Source organism: Gavialis gangeticus, unplaced genomic scaffold (assembly GCF_001723915.1).
Source record: "Gavialis gangeticus isolate Ggan-Ray unplaced genomic scaffold, GavGan_comp1, whole genome shotgun sequence".
Taxonomy (NCBI): domain Eukaryota; kingdom Metazoa; phylum Chordata; order Crocodylia; family Gavialidae; genus Gavialis; species Gavialis gangeticus.
In genome coordinates, this window is record NW_017728998.1 from 3,456,231 (window position 1) to 3,480,766 (window position 24,536).

A 24,536-nucleotide genomic window follows, 5' to 3' on the forward strand; every position below is an offset into this window, starting at 1 on the left:
CGCCAGCCGTTCCCTGTCACCAGCACTGAAATTGGGGAGTGGGGTGGGGTGGGGGGGTGTTCAGGTTGCAAAGATCAGAAGAGACGAAGAAGCAAATTGCATGTGTTTGACGGCCAAAGGGGAAAGGACCGGCGGCAAATTCTCCCTTCCCTGTGGCCGTGATGCGGAGCCGCGGGCGACTTGCTGCCGAGGGGTGCGCCGTCCCCGGGAGCTGGGGGTGAGAGCTTCACGGGGGGGGATGTGGAGGGCAGAGATAATGGAGATGGGATGCAGTGGCATTGGCGGGGGGGGACTTGTGTCTAGAGCCATTAAGAGGAATCCGGTTTGCTCCAAATGACACGCTGCAGCGAAATCACCCACTGCAGCCACCGGCACAAGGTCAGGCTCACGCAGCTAAGACGGGGCCAATGTGGGATTAGCCTATACAGAGGCATCCATCACTCGAACTAGAAGGAGACCTCTCCTTTGCAGGGCAGCAGGGCTAAGGCCCTCTGAGGGGCACATCATACGTCCCCCATAGAGCTGGCCTGTGTAGGACCCAAGGAAAGGCTTGGGACCAAAGTCAGCCCATGGCTACCCATGCAATCCCACCAAAATCAACCTTGCTCCATTGGCAGCAATAGGGCCTGATTCCCAGCTGGCCATTTGGCCTTAAACAGTGTTTTGGCATCCCTTTGAATCACTTTGTCCCGAAAAGTGGCTTCCCTTGCAGCAAAAACTACCACTCGAAGAGCCTCTATAACGGGAACAAGAGCTGAAGCACGCACCTGCCTACGTGGTGGCATCTCTGTCTGCTCTGGGCAGGTCTCTCCAAGTCCCCCCTTGGCTTTTGGGAGCTCAAGGACTTATTGAGGGCAAGCTGCTGGACCGTGCTGCGTTCACCCCAACCAGAGTGCATGTCCCCGGGGCAGAGCTAGTGGGGCCAACGTTGGTCTTCTTAACCAATAAGAAATGATAGGATCATAGAGAATAGGGGGAAGGGGTGTCCTCAAGAGCTCACATCTAGCGCAGCCTTTGCTCAAGGCAGGATCAGCCCCATCTGAACCAGCCCCGTGTTTGTGCCACCTGTCCTTATAAACGGATGGAGACCCAACAACCTTTCTCCCAACCAGCTCCCAAAACCGATCTTCTTAGGAGACCCAGGAAGAGGGAAGACCTGTGCTGTCCCCTAGCAGGAGTGGGGACCCTGGTAGCAGTAACGTGCCTTTATCTAACGGGTTGAGAAGCAACCCCTACTCTGCAGGGGTTGACATGGAAGAGGGGACCACCCAGAAAAGCTGGCTTGAAAGAGCCTGAGAAAGATGTTCCCTAGGACTGAGAAGCTAAAACCTGGCTGCTTTCCTACCCTGCAGCAAAACCTGTTGCTTTGAGCAGAACTGGTGTCCAGGTATTAGCATTATGGATCTGGAAGAAAGATGTGCGCGCCCAGAGGAATGAAATATCCCTCTCCCTAGGAGGCACGTAGCTCCGGTGAAATATAGCAGAGATGAGGCATAAAAGTCCCATTTCCAACTCCATAATATTTCCTGCCAAAACAAAGTAAAATGTGCTGCTTTAAATTTTCTGCAAAATTCTTTTGAGGTTATTTCCCCCCCTAAATTAAGCCATACTAATTATTTTCAGTCGGCTTTATCTCCACTCTGCAACACACCAGGAGGGTACAGGCGGCAAGCATTTTAAGCCTTCATAAACAAAAGAGTAGTTTGGAAAATAATTCTATCAATTAATCAAATTAATCCTGCAGTTTTAGTTACAAGCCCCAAGTGGCACGGATTCTAGCCTGCGGTTATGAGCTATCTCTCATTGACAGCGTTAAAATGTTATGATTGCAACAGTAATTAAAGAATATAATATGCTAACGCTTTGTGTCAGCTCCCTGGCACCTTCAGACCTCAGCACTGCACATGTAGAGGTCACCTCGAGGACAAACCCACACTGGCCAAACTGTGCCGAATGTGCCCCCCTCCTTCCTTCACTTCATTGCCTTCTAGGCTGGGAAATGCGGTAAAACCTTGTCTGCATGTTGCTAAAACCTCGTAAGCCAGGAAAAATATTGGTGGTGTCTCCTTACCTTCCAGGAAACAGTCCATGGATTTGAAGCCCAGAAAAGACATCGTTCTTCTAGGCTTATCTTCGGCATTATCTGAGGATAAATTGCCACCGAATCCAATGACGTGTTTAGCAAAAGCGCCTCCTCCAAATAAGACTTCAAGAGATGGAGAATCCACGACTTAACCCCAACAGATGGTGCAATGAGGTTTCCCATGACTCTGGTTTCATTACGCGTCCTACAAATACCATAGTTACAAGCACGGTCAGCAGTCGGACAAAAGTACAACCGGTTAAATGACATGCGCGTGTGTGGTGCCCTCTTCCTCCACAGCCAAGCAACTGGTGGAGGCGCCGATTCATACTGGGAATGGGGGTCAGCGGCCTGGTGCCTGCTGGACCTCACTGGGACGGAGGGCAGCAATCATGCCAAGAGGCTGAAATATCAGCAAGCCAGCGTTGCCTTAAATCCCACCACCCAAGCTGTGCCCCTTGGCACAGCAAAGGGCACTAAGTGCTTAGCTTTCAGGGCTTTTTGGCTCTATAAGGCCATGGGCATCATAGCGCAATGGCTACAGCGATAGAGCGGGGGGGTCTTCTCCTCGACTTGTGGTGCCTGGACTAAGTCACGCCACCCCCCTGACCTGCAGAGATCACTAATGCACCTTATTTCCAAGCTGTAGCTGGCCCCTGCTATGCCAGTCACCCTCCCAGCACTGCCAGTGCACTGCAGTCTTGGTCTGCTGCCCTCCTGCTAGTCCAGCCCCAAATCTAGACACTATTGAAATGAATCTTGATTTTGGATTTTGCATTGCCAGGCAAGTGCTGCTGCCATGCAAAGTCCCCACTGGACTTCCTGAATCGTCTGGCCTGTCCCCACTGCTCTGTGAGATGTCCATGTCTGGGTCTTTTCCCTTCTCTCTTCCTTTCCTCTCTGAAATGACTATGGTGGGGATGCTGTGCTTTGCCCACCAGAAGTGCTCAGCCTCTGAACTCCATCCACAGCCAACCCTCGCTGGAATGAGCATGGGGGCTATTTAACCCTGAACTTTGTGAGCTGTGCTGCTCTAAGGAAATGCAGAGCTCCTACAGACCCATGCATGGAGATAGGATGTATGTATGCTCAAAGCATAGAGGTGATGGGCTCACAGCCACCCACTTCATGGCAGAGGGTCCCATTCTGCTGGAGCTATTGCTGTGACTTTCTTCCCCAGACACAGTGGGCGTGTCTACATGTGCATTTACACTGGCTTAAATTTACTGTGCAGTAAGTGGGAATAGGCCGGTGTCTACATGTGCAGGCATTAAAGCTGTGTGTGGACTAACTTGGCTCTAAAGTTAGCCCCAAGCCAGTCCACACACACGGTGGTACTGCACATTAAGGCGTCTACACGTGCATTACTGCGCAGTAACTAATCGGGCATAAAATTGATACCTGCATGATGCAGGTATCAAATTTGCACTCAAGTCATAGATTCATAGATGTTAGGGGCTGGCAGGGACCTTACAAGATCATTGGGTCTAGGCCCCTTGCACTTGGACAGGAAAGAGTTCATAGGTTGGCACAAGTCACCATATTTACTGTGCAGTATGGGTGTGCACATGTAGACATGCGCCCGTACTGTGCAGTAATTTCAGTTGCTGCGCAGTGCATGTGCACATGTAGACGTGCTCAGTGAATGACACTAGACTGACTGAGAGGAGAGAAATGCCTGAAGAGCTGTGGATCAAGTGCATGTTTCAAAAGAGGGTTGACTCCTTCATTTTAGGAATAGTTGTGGTGGGTCTCTACTTGCTTTGACAGCCAGGAGAGGCGAGTATCTGCTTCCTGGAGCTGTGAAGTAGGATTCTCATTGCAATCAGGCAGCACATCTGGCAAGCAAAGCAAGCACAGATCTGGAAGAGCGAGTTACAATTAGCTACTCTGACTACCTACCAAGACATTTAGTCCTAGTGTGAAGATGTCAAGCAGTGGAGAGTCCTCCAGCCTCTTTCTAACCGTGCACGAGTTCATTTGCTATGTGCACCAGTTCCTGCTGGCTACGACATAGCTGCCATGCAAGAGGTGAGCAGCAGTTCTCCTTGCTTGCTTGACTTCAGGGGCACAGCCTGGGATGTGCACAGCAGGTTCGCTCCTCACTCACATGGCTGCGTGATTTCTGGTGATGCTTGCAGTCCCTACATGGGGGTGGCTTGCTTGCTGCAGCAATGAAGTGACTATAATATCATAGCAGCAAGCCCATACCTTGGTCTTTGCCTAGCTAGGCAGCTTAAAGGGGTTCTTGTCGAGTCCCCTTTGCTCCTTCAGGTCACTGGTTACAGACCTATTTTGTGGTGGCCTTGTGTTAACTGAGGTATAGGGATCCCAAACTCTCCTGAAGAGGCTGAGGTCCTCCAAAGTCCAATATTGCAACAGCATTGTCTTTTCTGATCACCAAGGAGGTGGTGTGATGACTTTTCTTCCGTAGGTAGGGATGGTGTGCCAGGCCAGCACCTCTTGCATTCTCCCTTCTTTCAATGTGTGATGAGTTTGAAGTTACCAGTTCGAGAAACCAGGTACTGCTCTTCCCTCTTGGCGGGAACAAGGTAGCATTTGAGATGAAAAAGCCATGAATATAACACGGATAGGAAGAGAGACATTGTTATCCAATGCGTAACCTGCAGCACCGTACCTTGCCTCGGGCAAACTTTTAGTATCAGGTTCCCCTTCTCCAGAGATAATGATAATAATAATAATAAAAATGACCATTTTGGGGCCCCCTGGCCTGTGTCCAGCCCTGGTGACCTGCTTCCAGACAGAATGGAGACAAAAAGAAGACATTTATGTGAGCACGGCCGCAGGAAGGAGTGTACATCTCCAACGCATCGCCTCATTTGATGTATGCACACATGCACTCACGCGTGTCTTTGTGCAGTGGACTGGTCTGGGATTACCGAGCCGTCTCTCTCCACTCCAGGACTTTGCTGCCCCTGACACAGCTCCCACACAGAGCTACAATTTCTCACTCCATTTAAACTTCCTGGGGTGACTACAAATGCAGCACAGCGCGAAGAGGAAAAAACACGGGACAGACGTTCATTTGTGCTCTTGCGGCTGGTTGGCCTTGTGCGGGATGGACGAGGCATACCCAAATCCTCATGCTTCAGGGCATGAACTGGAAACCTGCTGAGGGTCAGGCAGAAACTTCCTCTACCCCTCTCCTATTTTTATGCACAGATGGGAGATTTCTCCTAAAGCACCTGCCATTTCTGGGGGCATTATAGTCTACAGTGAAGTAGCCAAATTGTTGACTGATCCTCTGCACAAGACACTTCACCCCTAGAAGAGCTTCCTGTTGCAACACGGATCCCATGGCCCATGATCAGGTGCAGAGACTGCCGTAGCAATGCCATATCATGCAATCATATAATCACCTTGGTTGTGGGTCATTGACTGGAAGGGAAGGAGGCAGGAAGACTCAGAAGCGCTAAAGCCATAAGAATAAAACACTTTCATCCCATGGTTAGGCCCCTAAGCTCCCAAGTGAGGCTAAGTCTTTCATCCTCTGTCTCAAGAGGAGCGACTCACCTGACCTTTGCCTTTCAGGACAAGAGCAGGCCTTTCTCAGCCAGGCTTAGGCAAAACCTCTGCAGCTAGAGCTATGCTCCAAGGCCACGCTGATTCCTTTTGGGAGGTGAGAGAAAATTTTGCAGCTAATCCATAATGCCACTCATTGCTGGCCTCTCTGACATGGTGCAGGAAGGTCTCGGTGGGGCAGGCCCCTCCCCACACCGGGCAAATCTTCCCTAACCTCCTCCCAGTGGTGATCTTCCCTAACCTCCCTGCAAACCCAGTGCATCCCAGCCAAGAAAGCCTGAGGACAGGAGCCACGAGACCTGCAGAAACCAGCCCGGGCACTGACCTCAGCGTGTGACTGCAGACAACTTCCCCCGGGCACCCTAGGAACAATCCTGTTGCTGCCCGCGGTGTCTTGAGAACCCAGAATCAGAGACCGGCATCGTTTCAACTCTCCCAGCCCATCATGAAAGCAAGAAGGAGCAAGGGGTTTGGGCACCGGAGCCTGCAAAACCCCGGTTCTGAACCACCACAGACAGCCCCTTTGACTTGGGCAAGGCCATTCAGCTCTCACTGGGCCTCAGTTCCTATGCGTTAAGGGGGACAGAGTCATAGAGAAGTAGGGTTGGAAAAGACCCCCAGAGATCATGTAGGAAGCAGGAGACAGCCAGCCTGGTAGGATAATGGCAGAGCCCTACAACCAAGGGCTTTTGGGAGGATGAAAATATTGGAGACAAGGGTAATGGAAGCCCTTTACATCTATCAGATGGATGGAAGCCACTTCAGCTTGGAAATGAGTGTGTGTCTTATAGGGACAGTAGACCCCCGCATAAGATTGCACAGTGCCTGGAGATGTATGCGGAAAGACACAACACACGCGCCCGCACACAGTTACCGTTGTCCCTAAGCTGGGAAAAAAATAGAAGCTACCTAAAGAAAGACATGGGGGCAGGAGACAGGAAAAATATTCTCCCCATAGAATAATAAGAATAGAATAGAATAGAACAACACAAATAACTGAGGCACGCAGAGATTAAGAGGCCTGTGTTCACACCAAGAAGCAGGAACTGAGAACAAGTTCCCCCGAATCTCCATCCGATTCCTCGCCCCCCCAGCCGGGAGAGCAAGGGAGCATGTGTACACAGCAGGGGAAAGGAGAACAGAGAAAGAAAAAACAAAAAAAGCATCGGACAAATTCCACGCAGCCTGGGAATTTCTGTGAAAATATTGGAATATATTTGAGATTAATTCGGTAGGATTTTACAGCACGGCCCCATATTTTCATCTCATACTTTATTTAACAATATTAAAGAGGCACTTTAATAGCACACATACAACATCATAAAAAGGCCATCCCTGCGCTCTCTCTGCTCTCTGACAAAATATCAAAATAAAAACTTTTGACACAACACATTGCACCAAGGTAAATTACCTACAATAGTTCTATACAATACAAAGGATTGCAATGATACATATTAACAGGATAGAGCCTCTTCTTTTTTTTTTCCCTTTTAAATCTAAAAAAATAATAATAATTGCAGGACAGACGCAAAGTACTCTGACTGTTCATATCACATCAGTGCATATCTTTACCTCCTTGACTTGGGAGTGTTCAATAGTATTTGTCTTCCATGTCATCCTTTGCACCTGAGATTTCTTTCCGATTCAAAAGTTCAGTTGTATACCTGCTCGATCATGTGACGTAACCTTTGCAACACTATGGAGTACCAGCATACAGGATTTTTCTTTAAAAAGTTTTATTTTCCTGCTTTTGTTTTACAGGTAACCGCTACTTCCTAACTGTTCCCTTTTATTCTTAAATCAAGGAAGTCTGTATTCACATTACAAAAATAAAAATAGCACCAGTAACTGCATAGTATAAAGCTGATACCTATATAGCTACTAACTCAATACAGTAAGATAGTTTAGAAGTTATACCGTTAAGTACCTCGGACAGTACCGTTTTGGTGTGGTAAGTTGGCACAGTTTCGTCGTTGCGCAAATATTAAAAAAAAAATAAAAAATAAAAATAAGAGTCTGTCACAAATGTCAAGGTGCAGGTCCCTAGCATTCTCACTGGTCATCCACAAGCATCATCTACAGTGGTCAAATAACGGCAGCAACGTCGGATATGCACTAATTGCCCACGCAGCACAAAACCTAACTCCTCATTTTCTTGACAATGTAGAAACAAATTCGTAAGGGTGGCTGTCAAAACATGGGGCACTCGGTTCTTAATTTATTATTATTTTTAATTGCATCGTGTCTTAGGCCAGCGCCCAATTAAATGAATTGTATGGGATTATTTGTGCAAAATCTTCACAAAAAAAAAAATTTGCTTTCTACAGTGTACTGCACCTTATGAATAAGACGTCTATGGAATGAAGTTCATCTCTTCAAGTACTTTGTACAAAGATAACACAGACACAGTCTCAAAAGGGTCTGAGATTTGCAAGTATCCTTATAACCTCAGCACTTCTGCAATAAAGCAATTGCTCTTGACGATTCAGTCTGCCCAAAGCGATTACAATTTCAGTTCATGGAAATCATCAGCAACATCAAAGTTGTAGCATTTGCATGATAAATCAGGTGAATTAAAGTAGATTAGTAGACACAAAGCAAACTATTTCACAGAGGCTGCAGTGCAAGTTCATTTAAGCTAGACAGAAAAATCACGCTACACAAACGAATTTAATGCTTTGATAATTTTTTTTTCCCCCTTGCAAACCCCATGAAAGCAGCTGCGGCTCACCATAAGTCACTTTCATAAATTACTCTGAAGTATCTCGTCTTAAAGGAATTTTAAAGCTAGTTAATTTCTGTCCAAACAGTTGGCTTAGCAGATTGTTCTGGGATTCGGCTGTCCTGTAATTGTGGGAGTCAGCAGGTTTAGCACCTTGGACAGTTCTGTGCCGGCCTATGGCGCCGTGGAGGGACGTGCCGGGGCCTTTGGCCAGGAGGTGGTGGAAGGTCTTTCCGAGGATGTCCTTCTTGCGTTTCAAGTCCCCGTTGGTCTGGCGGATCTCCACCTTCTTCTGGTTGTAAGTGTCGAGCACCATCTTCTTCAGCTGGTGCCCAACACCGACCATGCGGGGCTTGGGAATCAGTTTGTTACAGTGCGTTTCCCTCCTCCCAGGGGACAGGGCCGAAGCCTCGTTGCTAGTCCAGTCCCCTCGTTTGAGCTCCCCGGCGCTCTCGCTTCTCCCCGGGCCTGGCGTTCGGGCTTTCTTCTTCTTCCCGTCTCCCTCGATGTTCTCCCTGGAGGCCGAGCTGCCCTTGTGACTCAAAGACTTGTGCTCTTTTCGCTTCTTCGGGTGAAGCTTGCCCGTGCCGTTCAGAGCCCGCTTGTCTGAAGACTTCCCTGCCTCCAAATGGCTGTGCTTCACCGGCTCACCCTTGAGCTGGTTGCTTAGAGGCTTGTTTTGATTGCTTCCTATTTCTTTGATGTTGGTGTTCGCACCGCTGTCTTTGGCAAAGGCGCCCGTTTCGGGCATGGCTTTGTCTTTTAGAGAGCAGGGTTTCAGTACCTCCTCTGGGTTGCCCCCAGCACCGGTGGTATTCAAGGCAGCCTCGCCATTGACTTGACTGCCTATGGTTTTCTTCTGAGAGGCCAAATCTTTAGCCGCCCTGTTCAGGACAGGGGATGCCGTCTTGTCCTTTAAAGGCAAGGAGTGATGGGCACTGTCCTTGGGAGCTGTGTCATTCACATTCAGGTTGGTCAGCAAGGGTTTATTGGCTTCCTTGGCTTGTGGAGCCTCTGCTCGTGGCACAGGGAGCTCTGGGACCTTCTTAGCAAGCTTGAGGAAATGGGTCTCTTTGGCAAGGCTTTCTTGTGGGCTGGGGTCGTCCAACAGCCTCATGACATCTTCATCGTTATTGCCCAGGGTTGCTTTTTCTTGGACGTCTGCATGCCCATGCTTCTCAGTGAGATGAGGTGGAGACCGCTTTTCGTCTTCTGCCTGGTTACAAGCTAGACCGGTCAGGTCCATGCTAAACTCTGAGGAGTCCAGGAAATGTTTCCCATCAAAGGCACCTTTCTCAAGGTCCTCGACGGAAAGCGTAGCAATGTGGCTGAGCTCTGGGTCGCTCGCTATTGCTTGGGGCCTGGATGGGGACAGGCACGCAGGTGGAGGGAGGGCACCAAATGGAGATTTTTCCATTTCAGCCAGGAGCTCTGAGAAGTCACCCACAAGGTCTTCTGTTTTCACAGAGGCTTGGGGCAACGGTGCTTCAGGGCTGCCGGCGGCTGCAGGGAAGGGCTCGCTGGCCGGTGTTAAAGAGTCCTCTCCTAGCTGCAGGTCGCTGTTGTGGTCCAGGTGCACAGGCGAGCTGCGTGCAAACAAGCTGCCATGGTGTGCCACCTTCCTCTTCTTGCTCGGCGGCACATCCTCCCTTGGAGAGCTTTCCTCTTTAATTTTCTCATTCCCATCCTTGGAGGGGAGGCCAGGCCTCATGACCCCCCGGAACTTGAAGGTCTTACTGCTCCCTGCCAGGTGCTTTTCCATGTGCCGGTCGTACTGCTCTTTCTTGGAGAAGGTGTAGTTGCACATGCTGCAGATGAAGGACTTCTTGATGACGTGCATGACGTCAGCACAGAGCTCGCACGCGTACAGCGTGGTGTGCTTGATCTCCGGCTCCTCCACGATGCCGTGCTCGTGGCCTAGGTGGTTGCGAAGCTCTTTGGTTTCCTGGTAGAACATGGGGCACTTATGGCACAAGTAGATCTTCTGCAAGCTGTGCACCACTAAGTGACGCTGGAGCTTGAAGGGCTTGGGGAACTGCTTCCCGCAGTGATGGCAGTCCCTGGAAGGGTCCTTGCAGTCGGGATGCATGGGCACAGCCTTTGGAGCGCTCTCACATTTAGGCATGTGCTCTGGCGATGGGATGGAAGATGCTTTGGAAGAGCTGGAGGGGCAAGAGGGTGGTTTCATCTCTGCCAGGTCCTTTACTACTTTGGCCTCTTGCTCCAGGGGTTGCTCTCTTTGGCTTTTATTCTCTTTGCAAGCAGGGGGCTTGCTGCTGCTGGACTCCACGTGCCTGGATGACTTGCTGGGTTTGCGGTACATGATGGTATTCAGGAAATGGGTGACGGCAGCGTTATCCTCGCTGAAGCAGGCGGGCAGACCCATGACCGATTTCTGGGCCTGCCCTTTCCGAGCGAACTGAGTGGCATGCTCGCGGAGGTGCTCGTTGTACATCCAGACGTCGGAGATCTCCTTCAGGCACATGCCGCAGGCCCACAGGCCCGCCTTGTTCTTGGCGTGTTTCTCTTTTAAATGGTCTCTCAGCTGCTCCCTCGAGCTGAATTTGCGCTGGACGCACATGTAGCAGGTGGGAGGTGGGGACGGGTTATGGGTGAGCTTGTGGAAGTCCAGTTCTCCTAAGGTGAGGAACCACTGGAAACACACTTTGCACTTATACTGTTTGTCTTTGGTCTTGAGATTTAAGTCGCTTCGGTTCTTCCCGGCTTTCCCATCTTCTACCTTATTTTTGCTGTGCTTGCTATGCTGGCCTGGCTTCTGCTTGAAGCTCACCACACTGTCATCTGGATGGACAGGATTATCTTCGCCCGCGCTGACAAAGCACACGTCCCTCATCTTGAATTTGGCATTCAGCATCTCAATGTCGACTGTATGAAACCCAGGTGAGTTGGGGTCCTCGTTAGCCTTGCTATCGTAGGGTTCTTCTTCCAGGTCTGGAGGCTCAGGGCTCGTCTCCACCGCCGAGCGTTCATTTTCAGGCTCTACCAGGGGCTTGAACAGCATTTTGTTAGCGGGAACGCTTTCCACCTCCTTGTCGAGGCTTCCCCAAATGGTCAAGTTGGGAATGTTTTCCATCCGGTTGTTTTGGCATAAGAAAGTTAACACGTTATCCTCTTCCAGGTCAATCACCTCCTTCTCTTGGCTGGCTCTCTTATAATCTGTGAAATTTGTCGAAGGGCTGGAGACAGCATCGTGCCCCTTGGGCTTGCTATTGTGACACATATTGAGCATTAAGGCATCGTCGATAGAGATGGTTTCGTATTCGCAAGGATCATCCCTGGTGACACAGAAAGAGCTGGTTTCGCTGAGGTCAGAAGCCAGCCGGATGCTAAAGAGGTCCTCGGTGCCTACTGGCTTGATGTTCGCCTCGCTAACGGGCTTGGGTTTCTTCGTCCGCTTCCCGTACACACGCGTGCACTTCCTCCGGGTGAACTGGTCGTCCCTGGGGAAGAGCTGGGAGAACGTGGTGTCGTCGTCGAACAAGCTCTGCAGGTCTGGCTCAGCCACGCTACTGGTGCCGTGCCCTTTGCTCGGCTGCGCCTCTCCTTGTCCCCAGGGCCGGGGCGCGGAGGAACAAGGGCTGCCGTCCGAAGCATGTTCCTGCCCTCCTGGAGCGGGATCCTTCGGGGCTGGTGCGGCGTCCCGAGTTTCTGCGGGCCGGTCCGGCGTGGCTGGGCCGGAGGGATGTTTCAAGGCACTGCTCCACTTCCCGTGGCTGCCCTCTCCCAAGGAGCTCTCCGTGGCCTCAGGCCCTTTCGCCACTGTGGCATCCCCATCCTCACGCTGCTCTTTGCAAACCTGACTCAACCCCTTCTCCACTTGCTTCACCAAGCGGGTCGACCATTTCTCTTCCGCCCGCGCCTCTTCACTTCCATTCGGAGCCTTCCTCGGCTCACCCGTGTCCCGGGAGGCTGTCTCTTGTGAACAGGATGCCTCCTCACCAACCTCCTCTGAGGGCCCGGCTGCACGAGGACACGGCTCTGCTGCGGGAGAGGGCTGTGGCGAGCGAGGCCTGTCCGATGCCTCTGCCGAGATGCGGTCGCCTGCCTCAGCCATGTCCTCCAGCTTCCTTGACCGTCTGGCTCCCAAAACATCTTGGGACGGGATATCCCTTGCGTCCTTCTCCGAAGCGCACAGTCTGCCAGCTTCGCTCTTGTTGGGAAACGTCTTGGCTTTCCTCCGTCTCACCTTTCTGCTGAGTTTCCTCTCTGAATTGCTGCTGCACCCTTCGGGATCTTTACTTTGGCTCCTCCAGCCTTTCTCCCTCTTCCCGGGATGCTTCTTGGGGTCGGGCTTCTCCATGCCCAAGTCCTCTACCACCACCGTGCACTGATATTTTGGCTTGGGGTCTTTACTCGGCATATCCGTGCACCGGAGCTCCTGGGACATCCCCAGCGAGACCACACTGAGGTCACTGAGCACTCTGCTAACGACTTCTTGCATTTGCGCATTGGGCTCCTTCTCCGGACTGGCATACGCTTTCCTGGGCACGAGCGCAGCAGCAGCAACAGCGGGGACCTGCGAGTTACCCGCTCTCTCTCTGTCGGCATCCTTTGCACCCTTCTTGGGGCCTTTCCTGGAGAGCCTCGATGCCTTGTCCAGAGGAATTAAACGGGGCCGGGAAACTTTGCTCGGCACTGCTGTGCTGTCATTTTTCATTCGATGCTTTACTGCTTTGTGCCTGGTCAGGCCAGGTTTGGACCGGAAAGAGGCAGAGCAAATGTCGCAGGTGACTTGGAGCCCACTTTGTTTCTTTTCTTTCACACGCTCCTTTCTGGAGGCACTCGGGAGAGCGTCCGACACATCACCGTCATCTTCTTGGTCCGTGCTATTTTGAACGCAGCTGCCAGCTCCGCCACCACTTCCAGACCCATCTCCTTCTGCCGTCCCTTCTTTCCCATCCAGGCTCTTGCAATGGTCTCCTGCTCTCGTCTCTGAAAAGTGTTGGACTCCTCCGTCGAGAGGCCCAGGATCTATCGTGTTTAGGCCAGGGCTCGCAGCAGTCGGCGCCTGCTGAACAACAAAGCCAGAGGATGAGGTCTCTGGCTTGCTTCGCTGGTTGTGGCCCTCGTGACAGCCTTTTTCAAACTCCTGTTCTTGACTTAAGTTGGATTCAGCATCTTGTTTTCTCATTTGCAAGAGATTCATGGGCTCTGCTGAGTAATTGCTGGTTTCTGGTGCCGCCTGGCTACCACGCAGAGGTGCGGGCTGAGACTTCATCGTCGTACTCGCTTTTCCCTCGTTGTAACGGGGGCCCGGGAAGGCAGCACTGGGGCCTTCCTTCGGCTCTTGACCCACGTCTTTTCGGTCAAAGCAGGAAAGAGCGCAGTCCTTCAGCTGCAATTTCTGGTGGCTCTCCAAGTCCAACGCGGCGGCTGCCAGGTCGTTGGGGCACAGTGGGGCAGGAGGTCTTGCCAACTCTTCTTTCTCAGGCTGCTGAAAGTTATTTAGGTCTTCAGCAAGGCAGCGCTGGATGCTTCCCAGGGGCTCCCGTGGTGCGGGGGCGGCAGTATTACAATGCTGCGGGGTGGGTGGAAACAAGAGCGCGCCTTTCCATTTGCTTTGCACCCCGGGACTCTGGGCTGGATGGCAAATGGGGTTGCTCTCGGGGTCCGAGGGGCGCCGCTTCACCAGAAATAAACTCGACTGAGTCTCTGCAGTCAGCAGCGAGGCGCCGTACTGATCCCCTTCTGGAAGCCGCGTGCCGAAGCTGGAGAAGCCCAGATTTTCAGTACTGGTGCTCTGCAAATATTTCTGGTGAGAAAAGCTGGGCCGCAAAGGCAAACCGCCCAGCGAGTCCTCCTTATAGTGACAGGCTTCGAGGGCCTGCATTTTTGTGCCACCCCCTTCTTTCGGCATCTGAGCATTTACCAAATAGACATTCGTTTCGCGCAGGAAATGATCTTCCCGCTGAAGATCTTCTGCAGGGTTTAATGGGCTGGCAGGAGCCAGAGACACATGGCTAAGGGGCTGTGGCTCCTGTCCCACCTTGCTGGTGGACCCTCTCCTGCTGCGCTTTGCAGCGCGTGACAGCTGCACCTCTGGACCGGCCCCGTCGCACCAAGGACCGCAGTCGGCATCGCCAACGTTTAGCGTCTCTGGCAATGCCTTGCCTACTGTTTCTTTCTCAAATGATCTATGGCTTAAATAGGATTGCCTGTGTTTTTTAAATGCCAAGGTTGCTTTGTTTTTATCTTGCTCCTGCTCCTTCACAATCTGATCCGATTTCTGTCCCTGCCCTGGCGATGGGGTTCGCGCCGAGTAGCCGAGTGGGGAGAGGTTATTATGCTCTTGGGAAACACCATCTGGGCGGGTATTAATGTCGCCCGGCTCTGAACATTCATTTGCTAAGTGCTGCAGCTCCGTTACATTATTGTGCAGCTCTTCGTTCATGAACGCGGATTGCTTTAGAGCGTAGGAGGCGGCTTCGGGGAACGGGTCCAGCTGTTCACCCGCCCTGGAAAAATGCCTGTTTTCTTCCGAGCCGGCAGCTATGCCTATTGCTTCTCCCAGGGGGACCGTCCCGTCCACACGCACGTGACAATATGTCGCATCCTCGCTGTCCGTGCCGCTGACGCTCTCCTCCTTCTGCTCAGCTTGGAGGCTGGTGCCGGGGGGTTGGTGGCTGGCAGAGAGCAGCATTGGGAAGCACGGCATCATCAACTCCTCTTCGTTGTTCTTGACTGTCCGGGCCACGAACAGCTGGAGCTGCTGCAAGGGGTTGGCTGCTGTCTCTTGGGTGCCAGCCTTCTCCGTGCCACGCTCAGCTTCTTTGGGCAAACTCAGGATATCAAACAACAGCGCCTTGCGGTCGCTACCCTTGTCGCACGGCACTGGGGAGGGGTAGGCTGCCGGGTCCTTGCTTTCTTCAGTCTCTTCCAACAGTGCCGACCCACTCTCATCTCCGCCGAAATGCACGGCGCTTTTCAGCCCTTCGGGCGATGCCGACTTAGACTTACTCAAGGGGCTTTCTTGGGAGTCCGTGACATTTTGGGGATGGGAGGAAAAGGCCGGGACCCGCTCTTCTTGGAACCCAAATTCCGATTTCAGGTTTGCAGCGTGGCTGCCAAACGTTCCCAGCTTGGGAGGGTCATCAAAGCTTTCCTCCATTTTCCCTGGGAGAGGAAAGCCCTCAGGGCCACGCGAGCTTGGCAGGGATGGCAACATATCTTGCTCGCTCAGATCGGCTGCCTTTAGCGTGTTAGGGCATGAGAGATCACTAATCGCAGGGCTTTTGATCACCCGCTCTGTGTAAATTGGAGCCTCTATTTTCGTGGGCACGCAGGAGTCGGGGACTGCACTCGCCGTCTCTCTGGAGTCCGTTTCCTCGGGAATTTCGGCTTCCTGGAACTGGCTGCAGGCCTCTTTGGGGCAGAAATGGTCTACGGGGATGGGGTCGTCAGAAGCTGGCGCGCACATGCTTGAGTCCAGAGAGCTGAACTCAACCGGGCAAGGCCAGGCATCCCGATGGCTCTCGTAGCTGCCATCTCTGTCCGGAGCAGCAGGTTTCACAGTCCCTAGACTCTCGCTGACGCAGACTTTCGGGGCAAGGAGGCCCGCGCTCCCGAGACCGTCTGCCAAGAACAGTCGCTTTTCATTGCTCATCTCCTGATCCACGGGCAGAGGGGAAAACTGGCCCGAGGCGTCTCTCAGCTGCGTCCCGATGTGTTGCTCCACTTTCTGATGCACGGCAGGTGCCTCTTTATGCAGCTTGTTGGTTTGCAGCTGGTTTTCCAGTTCTGTGACCAGCCGCTTGATCTCCAGCTCGTCCTCGGACGCGTTGTTCATGAACGGGACGTTGTAATCAGTGACGCGCTCCGGCAGAGGCAAAGACATTTGACCGCCGGCTACGGTCCCCTCGTCAGGAAACTTCTTAGCTAACGGCTTCTCCACCGAAAGACCATGAAATGGAGGGATGTCTTCTGCCAAAATTGGGGGCACGTCCTCCATCAGAGCCCACTCCTTCTCTTGCAGAAACGGAGGGTATTGCTGCTCAAACGGCATCGCTTTGCCGGGCGGGTTGCCGGCGCAGGCAAACATCACGTAACTGTCCTTGCTCGCGGACACGCTGCTGTACAATGGGGCGTCGAATTCGGCGACGGGAAGTTCTTCGAAAATTGAGGAGGAATCAAAGCTCAGAGGGGAGGAGACTTTGGCCCGCTGACTTTCCGCCGCGTATGCAGACAGACCGGCCTCTTTCTGTTCGAACGAGCCGGCATTCATGTCCGCCTGGCATAAGTACATCTCATCCATGTGCGAAGAGCCCAGCGGCGGTGGCTTTGAGAAGAGGTTGGTGTCGTAGTGATCGGACAGGTCTTTTGGGTTGTAAAAGGCTTCCTCGGCGTTCACGTAGGTGCCCGGTTCTTTGACGGCTAGCATCATCCCGGCGCCGTCCCTGCTGTAACAGCGGTCGCCGCAAAGCCCGTGCTCCTTTAGGTACTTGATGCCTGTTTCGGAGTAGCTCGCGGTGCCGGGACTGGCCTCGTGACCGAGGTGGGGTGCAGCGATCAATTCTTCCGAGTGATACTGGAGGGCATCCTCGTTATACGGAGCGAATGGGCCCCGCTGGCTGACCGCTGCCAAGCCCGATGGCTCCGGCGTCTCTGGCACGGCTCGTGCCGTCTCCTCGGCGTGGCTGGCTGCCTCTCCAGCGTCATCCTTCCTGTAACGCGGGAGGGGGCTCTGGCTCGAAGCGTCCTCGCCGCGAGCCTGCTGCTCTTCGCCCTCCGTGGGAGACACGGTTGACTCGCGACTCTCGTCCGCCCCGGAGCCCGTCGGTGGACACTTGGCGGAGCCAAACCTTCTGGTCCCTCTGGAAAAGCCGCCCTTGCTTTTGTGGCTCTTCTTGGGGGCCTTGGCGTTGGAGGGGCTGGGAGGGAGCGGTGCCGCGTGCTCACCACTCTCTGAGCGCCGCCGTCTCCGCGCGCTGCCCTTCTCAGCGTCCGAATCTGCCTGCTCCGTGCCAGGGGGGCTGGCGCTGGTCTCGCTCGACAGGCTCGTGCTGCGGCGGCTGCCCGTGGAGGAGCGGCTGCTTCTCCGGCGCGCTCTGGCCGTGCAGTCGTCCTTCTTGCCGGCCTCGCTGCCTGGGGCCTGCCTCTCTCTCTTCTGGCTATAGAGCCAGGCTGGCTCCTTCTCCTTGCCCGAGCGCCTCCGGCTAAAGCTGCATTTGGGTCTCCCGTTAAAACCCGAGCCCGGCTTCCTCCTGCCGGGCAGCGCAGCGTACTCCGCGCCATCGTCCTCGGAGTCCGAAATGTAGTCGTACTCCCCAAACTGGCCGTCCTGGGGGGCCGGCAGCAGCCTCTCGGTGACCACGGAGAACTGCATGTTTGCACTGCTCTTCACGTGCAGCTTGTGCAGCTTGTTCTTCTGCTGCACGATCTTGTGGATCAGCTCCTTGCTCCAAGTCCCGCTCCTGAGCTTCCGCTTTTTCCCATCCTTCATGGAGAAGCGCGGCGGCTTGGCGCTCTTGCTGGCGGTGGCCGGGCCGGGGGCGCTAGGCCGCGCATCGCTCTTCGCGCAGGGGTCCTGGGTGGCGTTTCTGCACTGTTTCTTCTCCGCACCGGGTTTGGGGACAGTCGTGGGGGCGGCAGACTCGGCGCTGCCCTTCCTCCCCGCCCTCAGCTTGACGCTCTTGTCCGCTTTACCCGCCGGGACCTGATCGGCACCCCGGCTCTGATCCAGCTTCTGGGCCCCACGGTTGGCAAACCTCCCCGCCGGCCTCCCCTTATGAACGTGCTGCTTCCCCGACGTCCGGCTCTTGGTCGCCTCTTCGCTGGGGCGATCCTCTTCGTAGTAATAGGCGGTTTTCGGCTTCTCCTCGGCGCCCAGGTGTTTCTGCTTGCTCTCCGGGGTGTCCTTCGGCTTGTAGGGCGCCCCGCTGCTGGCAGCCTTCGCCGACGTGAGCTCCTCATCCACGAAGACGTCCATGAAGCTACTGTCGATCTCCGGGTTGTCGGACTGGTACCCCAGGCCGTTCAGCGCCTCTGTGATGAGGCTGTCCAGCTTGGCGTCGTCGATCTCCAGGTCGGAAGCGGTCAGCGGCGGGGCGGCGACGGCGAGGCCGTGGAAGAGGTTGGCTTTCAGCGGGTCGTCCTTCGCCTCCCCGTCCAACAGGAAGTCGACGTTCTTGTTCAAAGTCAGCAGGGGCGAGTGGGCGTCGGGGGCCAGCGGCAGCCCCAGCCCGGGTTGGGGGTGCTTCGCGGGGTCGGGGAGGAGCGGTTTCCTGCCCTCGGCGCCCCGGGCGCCGTCCTTCGTCTCCGCCTGGAAAACGGCGTGGGAGCCGCAGAACTGCCGGTGCTCCAGGAAGGAGGAGAGGTTGCTGTAGTTTTGGTCGCACTGCTTGCAGGTCAGCAGCACGTCCAGCTGGTCCAGGCTGGCGCTGCTCAGCGAGTTGGCCAGCAGGTGATGGGACAAGTACGGCGGCGGTGGCGGCTCCCCCTCCAAGCCGTCCAGGCCCGCTTTGTGGTACGGGGCCTCGGGCAGGCATTTGAGCAGGGGCTCGTCCTTGGTGGTGTCCGCGGGGAAGTGGAAGGACTTGGCGGCCTCGGGGGGCTGGTAGTGGAGGGCGGGCACATCCTTGGGGTGGCACGGGTGGGGGTAGAAGGGAGACGGAGCCAGCGCGGGGGGCATCTGGCTGTCCTCGAAGCTGGGGTTGCCGGGGCTGGCGGACATGGGCGAGAGGGACGAGCACGTGCTGCCGCCCGCGGGGTTGGGCACGGGCGACGGGAGCGGGGATTCGTGCGGGGAAGCCCCCACCAGGGTGGGGGGCGGCAGCGCCAAGGCGAGGGCGGGGGGGTTCCTGGCGGGCGCCGCTTGCTTCAGGCTGTAGAAGAGCGCCTTGCTCCTCGCATCGCCCCCGGGGGACCCGGCCTCCTTTCTGCCTTCGAAGGGGAAGGCGTTTGTCGGCTGCCGGCCGGCGTCACTCCTCAGGCCATCTCCGGGCAGCAGCTTTTTGCTGTGGTACCCCGGGACGCTGGTCAAGGGGGGGCCCTTCTGGATTTTGCCCCCTCCTTGCCACTCCGAGGTGCCCAGCGGGAACGGGAACTTCTGGCTGGTGATCTGCCTCGAGAGCTCGATGCGGTTCTGGCTGGGCACGGCGGAGGTGAGGTGGATTTGCTGCCAAGGCATCCGGGAGCTTTTTTGCACGTGCTGCCTTTGCTCCGGGCTGGATTGGCACTCGAATGAGAACTGGTTTCCAACGGGGTTCGAATAAGGTGCTGAACTGGGGTCCAGGGGAGGGAAGGCCTTGCTGGCTCCGTCCCAGGCCTGCAGCAGCCTGGGGTGGGGCTGAGCAGTCGCGGGGATGCTTTTCTCGAAAGGCACCGACGCCGCGCTTACGCCGCCGGCCGCGGAGCTGCAATAAACTTTGTTCTGAAAGTGCACTTGGGAGACAGAGTTTTGTGGCATGTTCCTTCTAAGAGAGCTACCCGGGGCCAGTATCCTCGGACCGGGGACACCGTCTTTCAACGTGCATTGCCTCTTACTGACCGGCTTTGGCATAGTAGGAGTGTGTAAACTAGACGGAAAAACAACTTGGCTTTCTTGGAAAGTGCTTGGGTTTTGGTCGATAGCACCAGAAGAAGAGATAGCACCATTAAGGTCAGTGGAGTGCTCATTCCTCCCCTTGTAGCAAGGCAGCGGGGACTGGTGATGGACCCCCGGCGCCTGCGACGGCAGGAACTGAGCGGGCTGAGAAGGCAGGCCGTACGCCCTGCCCTCCGGGACCACGTTGTCGTAGGAGCCGTTGCTCAGAGCCTCGTCTTGCCAGTCTCTGGAAGAGGAATGGAAGCTGAAAGCACCATGAGTCACCTGGTTTGCCGCCAGGGAAACATCCATATAATCTTGGCTGCTCGCATCGTTGTGGTAGGACTCCTTCACCGCGTCCTGCACCGGCTGGCACGGATAGGGGAAAGGCAAGGGCCCCGGGCTGCGCGCGCCGGACTTGCCGCTCTCGGGAAACGCGCCGGCTTTCGGGGCAGACAGGCCGTAGGTAGCGCCTGGAAAGATCTTTTCGGGGGATGGCCACGAATTCACCCCGTTGGCCTGGAAGTCTAAATAGTGTAACTGCCCGCCGGCGCCGGGGCTTTTGTGGGGGACCCCCACGGGCGACTGTCCCTTGGCGGCGTGGTTCTGGCGTGCGGTGGTTGTCGCCTGTGAGGTATAACTGGTGGCGGTGAGGCTGGAGGAGGCCTCAGGGAAGCATCGGCTGAAGCCGAGGTCCTCCTGCTGCAGCTCGGCCTCCCTCTCCGGGATGCTGGGCACGTGGAAGCGGTAGCTTCCCGAGATGGGCCCTCGGGGGACTTCGAGCTTCTTGGGCGGGATGACCTTCTGCTGCGGGTAGGCGATGCCGATGGTGGGGTTGGGCCGGGCGTTGGCGATGCTGAGCCGGTAGAGCTGGTGGTGGCCGCGCTCCCCCTTCCCAGACCGCCGGCCCTTCTCCCGCGCTCGGCTTTTCCCCGGGGGAGACTGCGGGCTCCCCTTGACGCTGCCCCAGGTGCCATCGCCGGCGAACGCGGGCCTGTTGTGGAGGGACTTGAAGTCGATCTTGCCCGCCTGCTGCGGCCGGATCACGGCTTCCCGCTGGCTGTGGGGCTCCTTGTCCTTGGCGCTGGGGAAGGGGGGCGCGCTCTCGGCCCCGCTGTGCAAACATAGCTCTGAGCTGTCCGGCAAGCCGCCATCGTACTCCCGCGCCTCCTTCTCGCCGTAGCGCTCGAAGACAAAGTCTTTGTCTTTGGAGCTGGACTCGGTGTCGGGGATGGCGTACGCATGCTGGGTCTCCCCTGTCATGATACCGAGGGGCAGGGCTAGAAAGCGCTGGCTTCCCTTCGCTCCATGGGGTTAGATGCTGCCTTCGCGGGCATGGCCCCTTGTTCGCCGGCAGTTAGGAGGAGGCTGGATTAAAAGGGCAGTGGCACCCTGCTCCCACATCCATCCCGGCTGCTGGACAGGCTGGGCGCGGGGACGCCGGCTGCGGGGAGCCTCATCGTTCAGGATGGGACCTACAACAAAGAGAAAGCGCGGTGAGACCGGGGAGGACGGAAATGAGGGCTTGCCTAACGCCACGGAGCCCAAGGACGTGGGGGGAAAGGGGCTGGCTCCGTGCAAAGCATTGCTACCTGCATTCATCGGCATTTAACCAGGGTAGAGGGTGGCCTCGTGTAGGGAAGATGTCACACGTCACCCCTGGACAGCTCGTGATGGGGAGAAAGGGGCTTGGGTCTCCTGGGGGCAGGGGGCTGGGGGAAAGAGCCGCTCCCCCCTCTTTGCAGAAGCCCCTCAAACTTCTGGCTCTTCAAAGGCGGCTCTGAGCATTTTACCTTCTGCAAAACTTGCTGAGGGCGGCAAATTTCTCCCCTCAGCAGCTATTTCTGGGCCCTGATTAGCAGGCTAAGCAGGAAAAGATGACAGAAGAGCTCCACCTACGGATTACTGGGAATGACGGTCAGGGACGGGCTCTGCCTGGCTGTGAAAGGTGCCCTGGAAAGGAGTTTCCGCCTTCCCCCCTGCTCCCCCACCGCTGCTCCTCTCCTTGGCTTCTCTCTGGCACGGCACCGGTCCTCACTTTGTTCTCCCGGCTCCTGCCCTTGGGCCCTTGGTGGCGGGAGGTTTGGGGTTTTTACTTCCAGCCACGTGACCTCAGCTCCCTGCGCAAATGCACCCGCGAGGACTCGCTGGAGCATCTGCATCGAGATTGCATTTCAGAAAAACATTCTGGCTGCCGGGAGCATTTCAGGAGCTGCGGTGGTTTCCGCAGGACGGGTTTGGGCCCAGGGTGCATGCAGAGGGGGAACAGGCCCGGACAGTTCCTTGCTTTTGCCAGCAAATCAGGTGGAGAAAGGATTAGAAACTGGGGATCCTCCATCCCAGGCCAGTGAGTCTCTCCCTCCATCCCCTTCCTCTTCCCTCGTGCAATGAAAACACACCCTGAACCTACAGCCGATGCTGCCAAACACAGCAGTTTCCCCCACATCTGGTTTAGCTGGATCATGGCATGAAAACACAACGGAGGGGAGCGTTTAAAAATCCCCCGTAGGGAGCTCTTGAATAGCAGAGATTTCTGGCCACGGCTATAGCGAGCACCTTCTTGCCTTTAGCCATGCTGGGAGGACAGCTTATGTCTCAGGGACATTTTTCCTAAAGCCTTTGTAAAACCCATGCTTCCCTGCAGAAGGCATTTCACACCTGCTGCAGAAATGCAGCCGGCTCTGGGGGAGAACGCGCCGGCTGCTTAACAGAGCACAGCAACACTAAGCCCCGGGAAGCAACGACTGCAACATCTGGCTGCCCCTTGACCAGCCCCACTCTCGTGAAAAGGGATCGAGGGATTTCTAATGATCAGAAGCACCATTTAGTATGCCCCCCCAAACCCCGGGATCCCACTACCCCCACCACCTCCTGCGTGCCCCCCACCCAAGCGCTGGCCCGCTTTGACCTTGCCCTGCACACCAGAGCTAAAAGCAGGCACCTGCAGCAACAAGGCGAGGAGGGGAGGAATACAGCTTATCGCTGCTCCCATCGCAGCAGCCGCATGCAGTGAAGCGAGCTGTGTCACTGCGACCTGCCTCTCCAGGGCTCTGCTAATTATAGCTCCAGGCAAATTGACTTTTAGGAACCCGGCAGGCCCGCCACGCCACGATCCCTGGTGCAGGCACCGGCCCCTGGGCAAAGCGAGGCACTGACGCGACTGCCGGGCAGTGGTGCCCAATGGACACATCACCGGTCATGCCCACACTCGCCTTTCCAAGCTGGTTTTACCGTTGCAAGATCCAGGTCTCCGTGAAGACCGGCTGTCGCGAGGAGCTTGAGTGCATGTAAACCTAGTAAGGACTTTAAATCTAAAGCCCAGAAGCTTGCGACTAAAGAATTTTCTTTTTGCAAAAATCTAGCTGGTCTAATTAAAGATATCACCTCTGCCGTGAGTCCTGACAGCTTTAAATCTAATGACTTCTCTGCCATCAGCATCTGCGGTGCCCACGTCTCCCCACTTCGCACCCTCTCACGGTTTTTCTCGCGGCTCTGTCACGCGACAAGGTCGGAGGGGGCAAGTTTTAGGGTTTTTTTGTACAATAAAATAGGGAAGCCTGGATGGGACGGACCAGGTTGCACCTCCCAGTCCTACATCCCTATGTTTTAAAACAGCATGCCCACGCGGATGGGACCTTGGGAGCTGTGACCCCAATCTTCCAAGAGACGTCCCGGACTCGCCAGAGCGAGCTAGCTCGGTAGCATTGCCACCCCCTCCCCAGCCCTTGAAAACCACAGTCGCCACCGCCGGAGCCAGGGAGCGCATCACTCGGAGATGTGGTCAGAGATAGGCAAAGAAGGTGGCGGATGATAACCAGGCCCACAACCAGGAAATGTGTCTGGGGGTCACCGCAGATGCCTGGGAGGGTACCGCTGAGCCTAGGAAGGAAAGGCCTTGAAACAACAGGGTGTTTCGAGCCCGGATGTGATGTCTCCTGTCTTTGCCGAGGTACGAGGCCCCGATCTCCCAGCTTCGGGAGGCATCTAATTCAATTCCTTTGCTTTTTACCAGGCTTCGGCTGAGGGTCGCACTCCCTCCCACCTCCCGGTTTAAGGAGGCTCCACAGCGGATCAGCCGCGTATGACCGCACAGCTCTCCCAGCGTCGCCCGCGACAGGCTCTTGGACCGGGAGCACGGGATGGATCCACCTGGTTTGCAAACCGGGACGTGGCCTGGGCGGCACAGCCCCAGGTGGGGAAAGGCAGCTGACCCTGCAGCTGGCCAACCCACCCACCAACTAGCCACGCCACGGTGTGGGCCTCGGCCCCTTTTCCTCCTGCGTGTCATTAAAGCCTCTGCCCAGGAGAGGGCATTGCTTCGACGGCAGCCTTTGCCACCGTGCATCAACACGCTGGGCTTCAGGAGCGGCTTCTGATTGGAGTAGAGCTGGGTAAAAACATCCCTTCTGCCTTCCTCTGGGCTTCTCTCAGCTTTTACAGGCCCTTTTGTGCTGGTGGGCAGTGAAAACACGGCACATCTGTTTGCTTCTACGTCGCAAGCGGACCAGCTGCTATCACTGGGAGCTAAAAGCAGGGTTTGGCTGGCAGTCTTTCCCCCTCGAGTGCCTTTTTCCTTGCTGCCATCCAGGGCGATTGCCCTTTCAAAGTTGTAGGGCCACCTCCTGTCCCGTCCCGGTGGCTCAAGT

At 55.4% G+C, this 24,536-nt stretch overlaps 1 protein-coding gene across 1 annotated transcript in view; it reads right to left on the reverse strand.

Moving 5' to 3' along the window:
- Positions 1–6,818: 6,818 nt before the first annotated feature.
- The window catches only part of ZNF469 (zinc finger protein 469), an 83,470-nt gene continuing 65,752 nt past the window's right edge, over positions 6,819–24,536 (reverse strand). Inside the window, exon 2 of the mRNA XM_019505411.1 lies at positions 6,819–21,365. Within this exon, the coding sequence (XP_019360956.1) occupies positions 8,377–21,153 (12,777 nt within the window). The 5' untranslated portion in view covers positions 21,154–21,365 and the 3' untranslated portion in view covers positions 6,819–8,376. The remainder of the gene's footprint in view (positions 21,366–24,536) is intronic.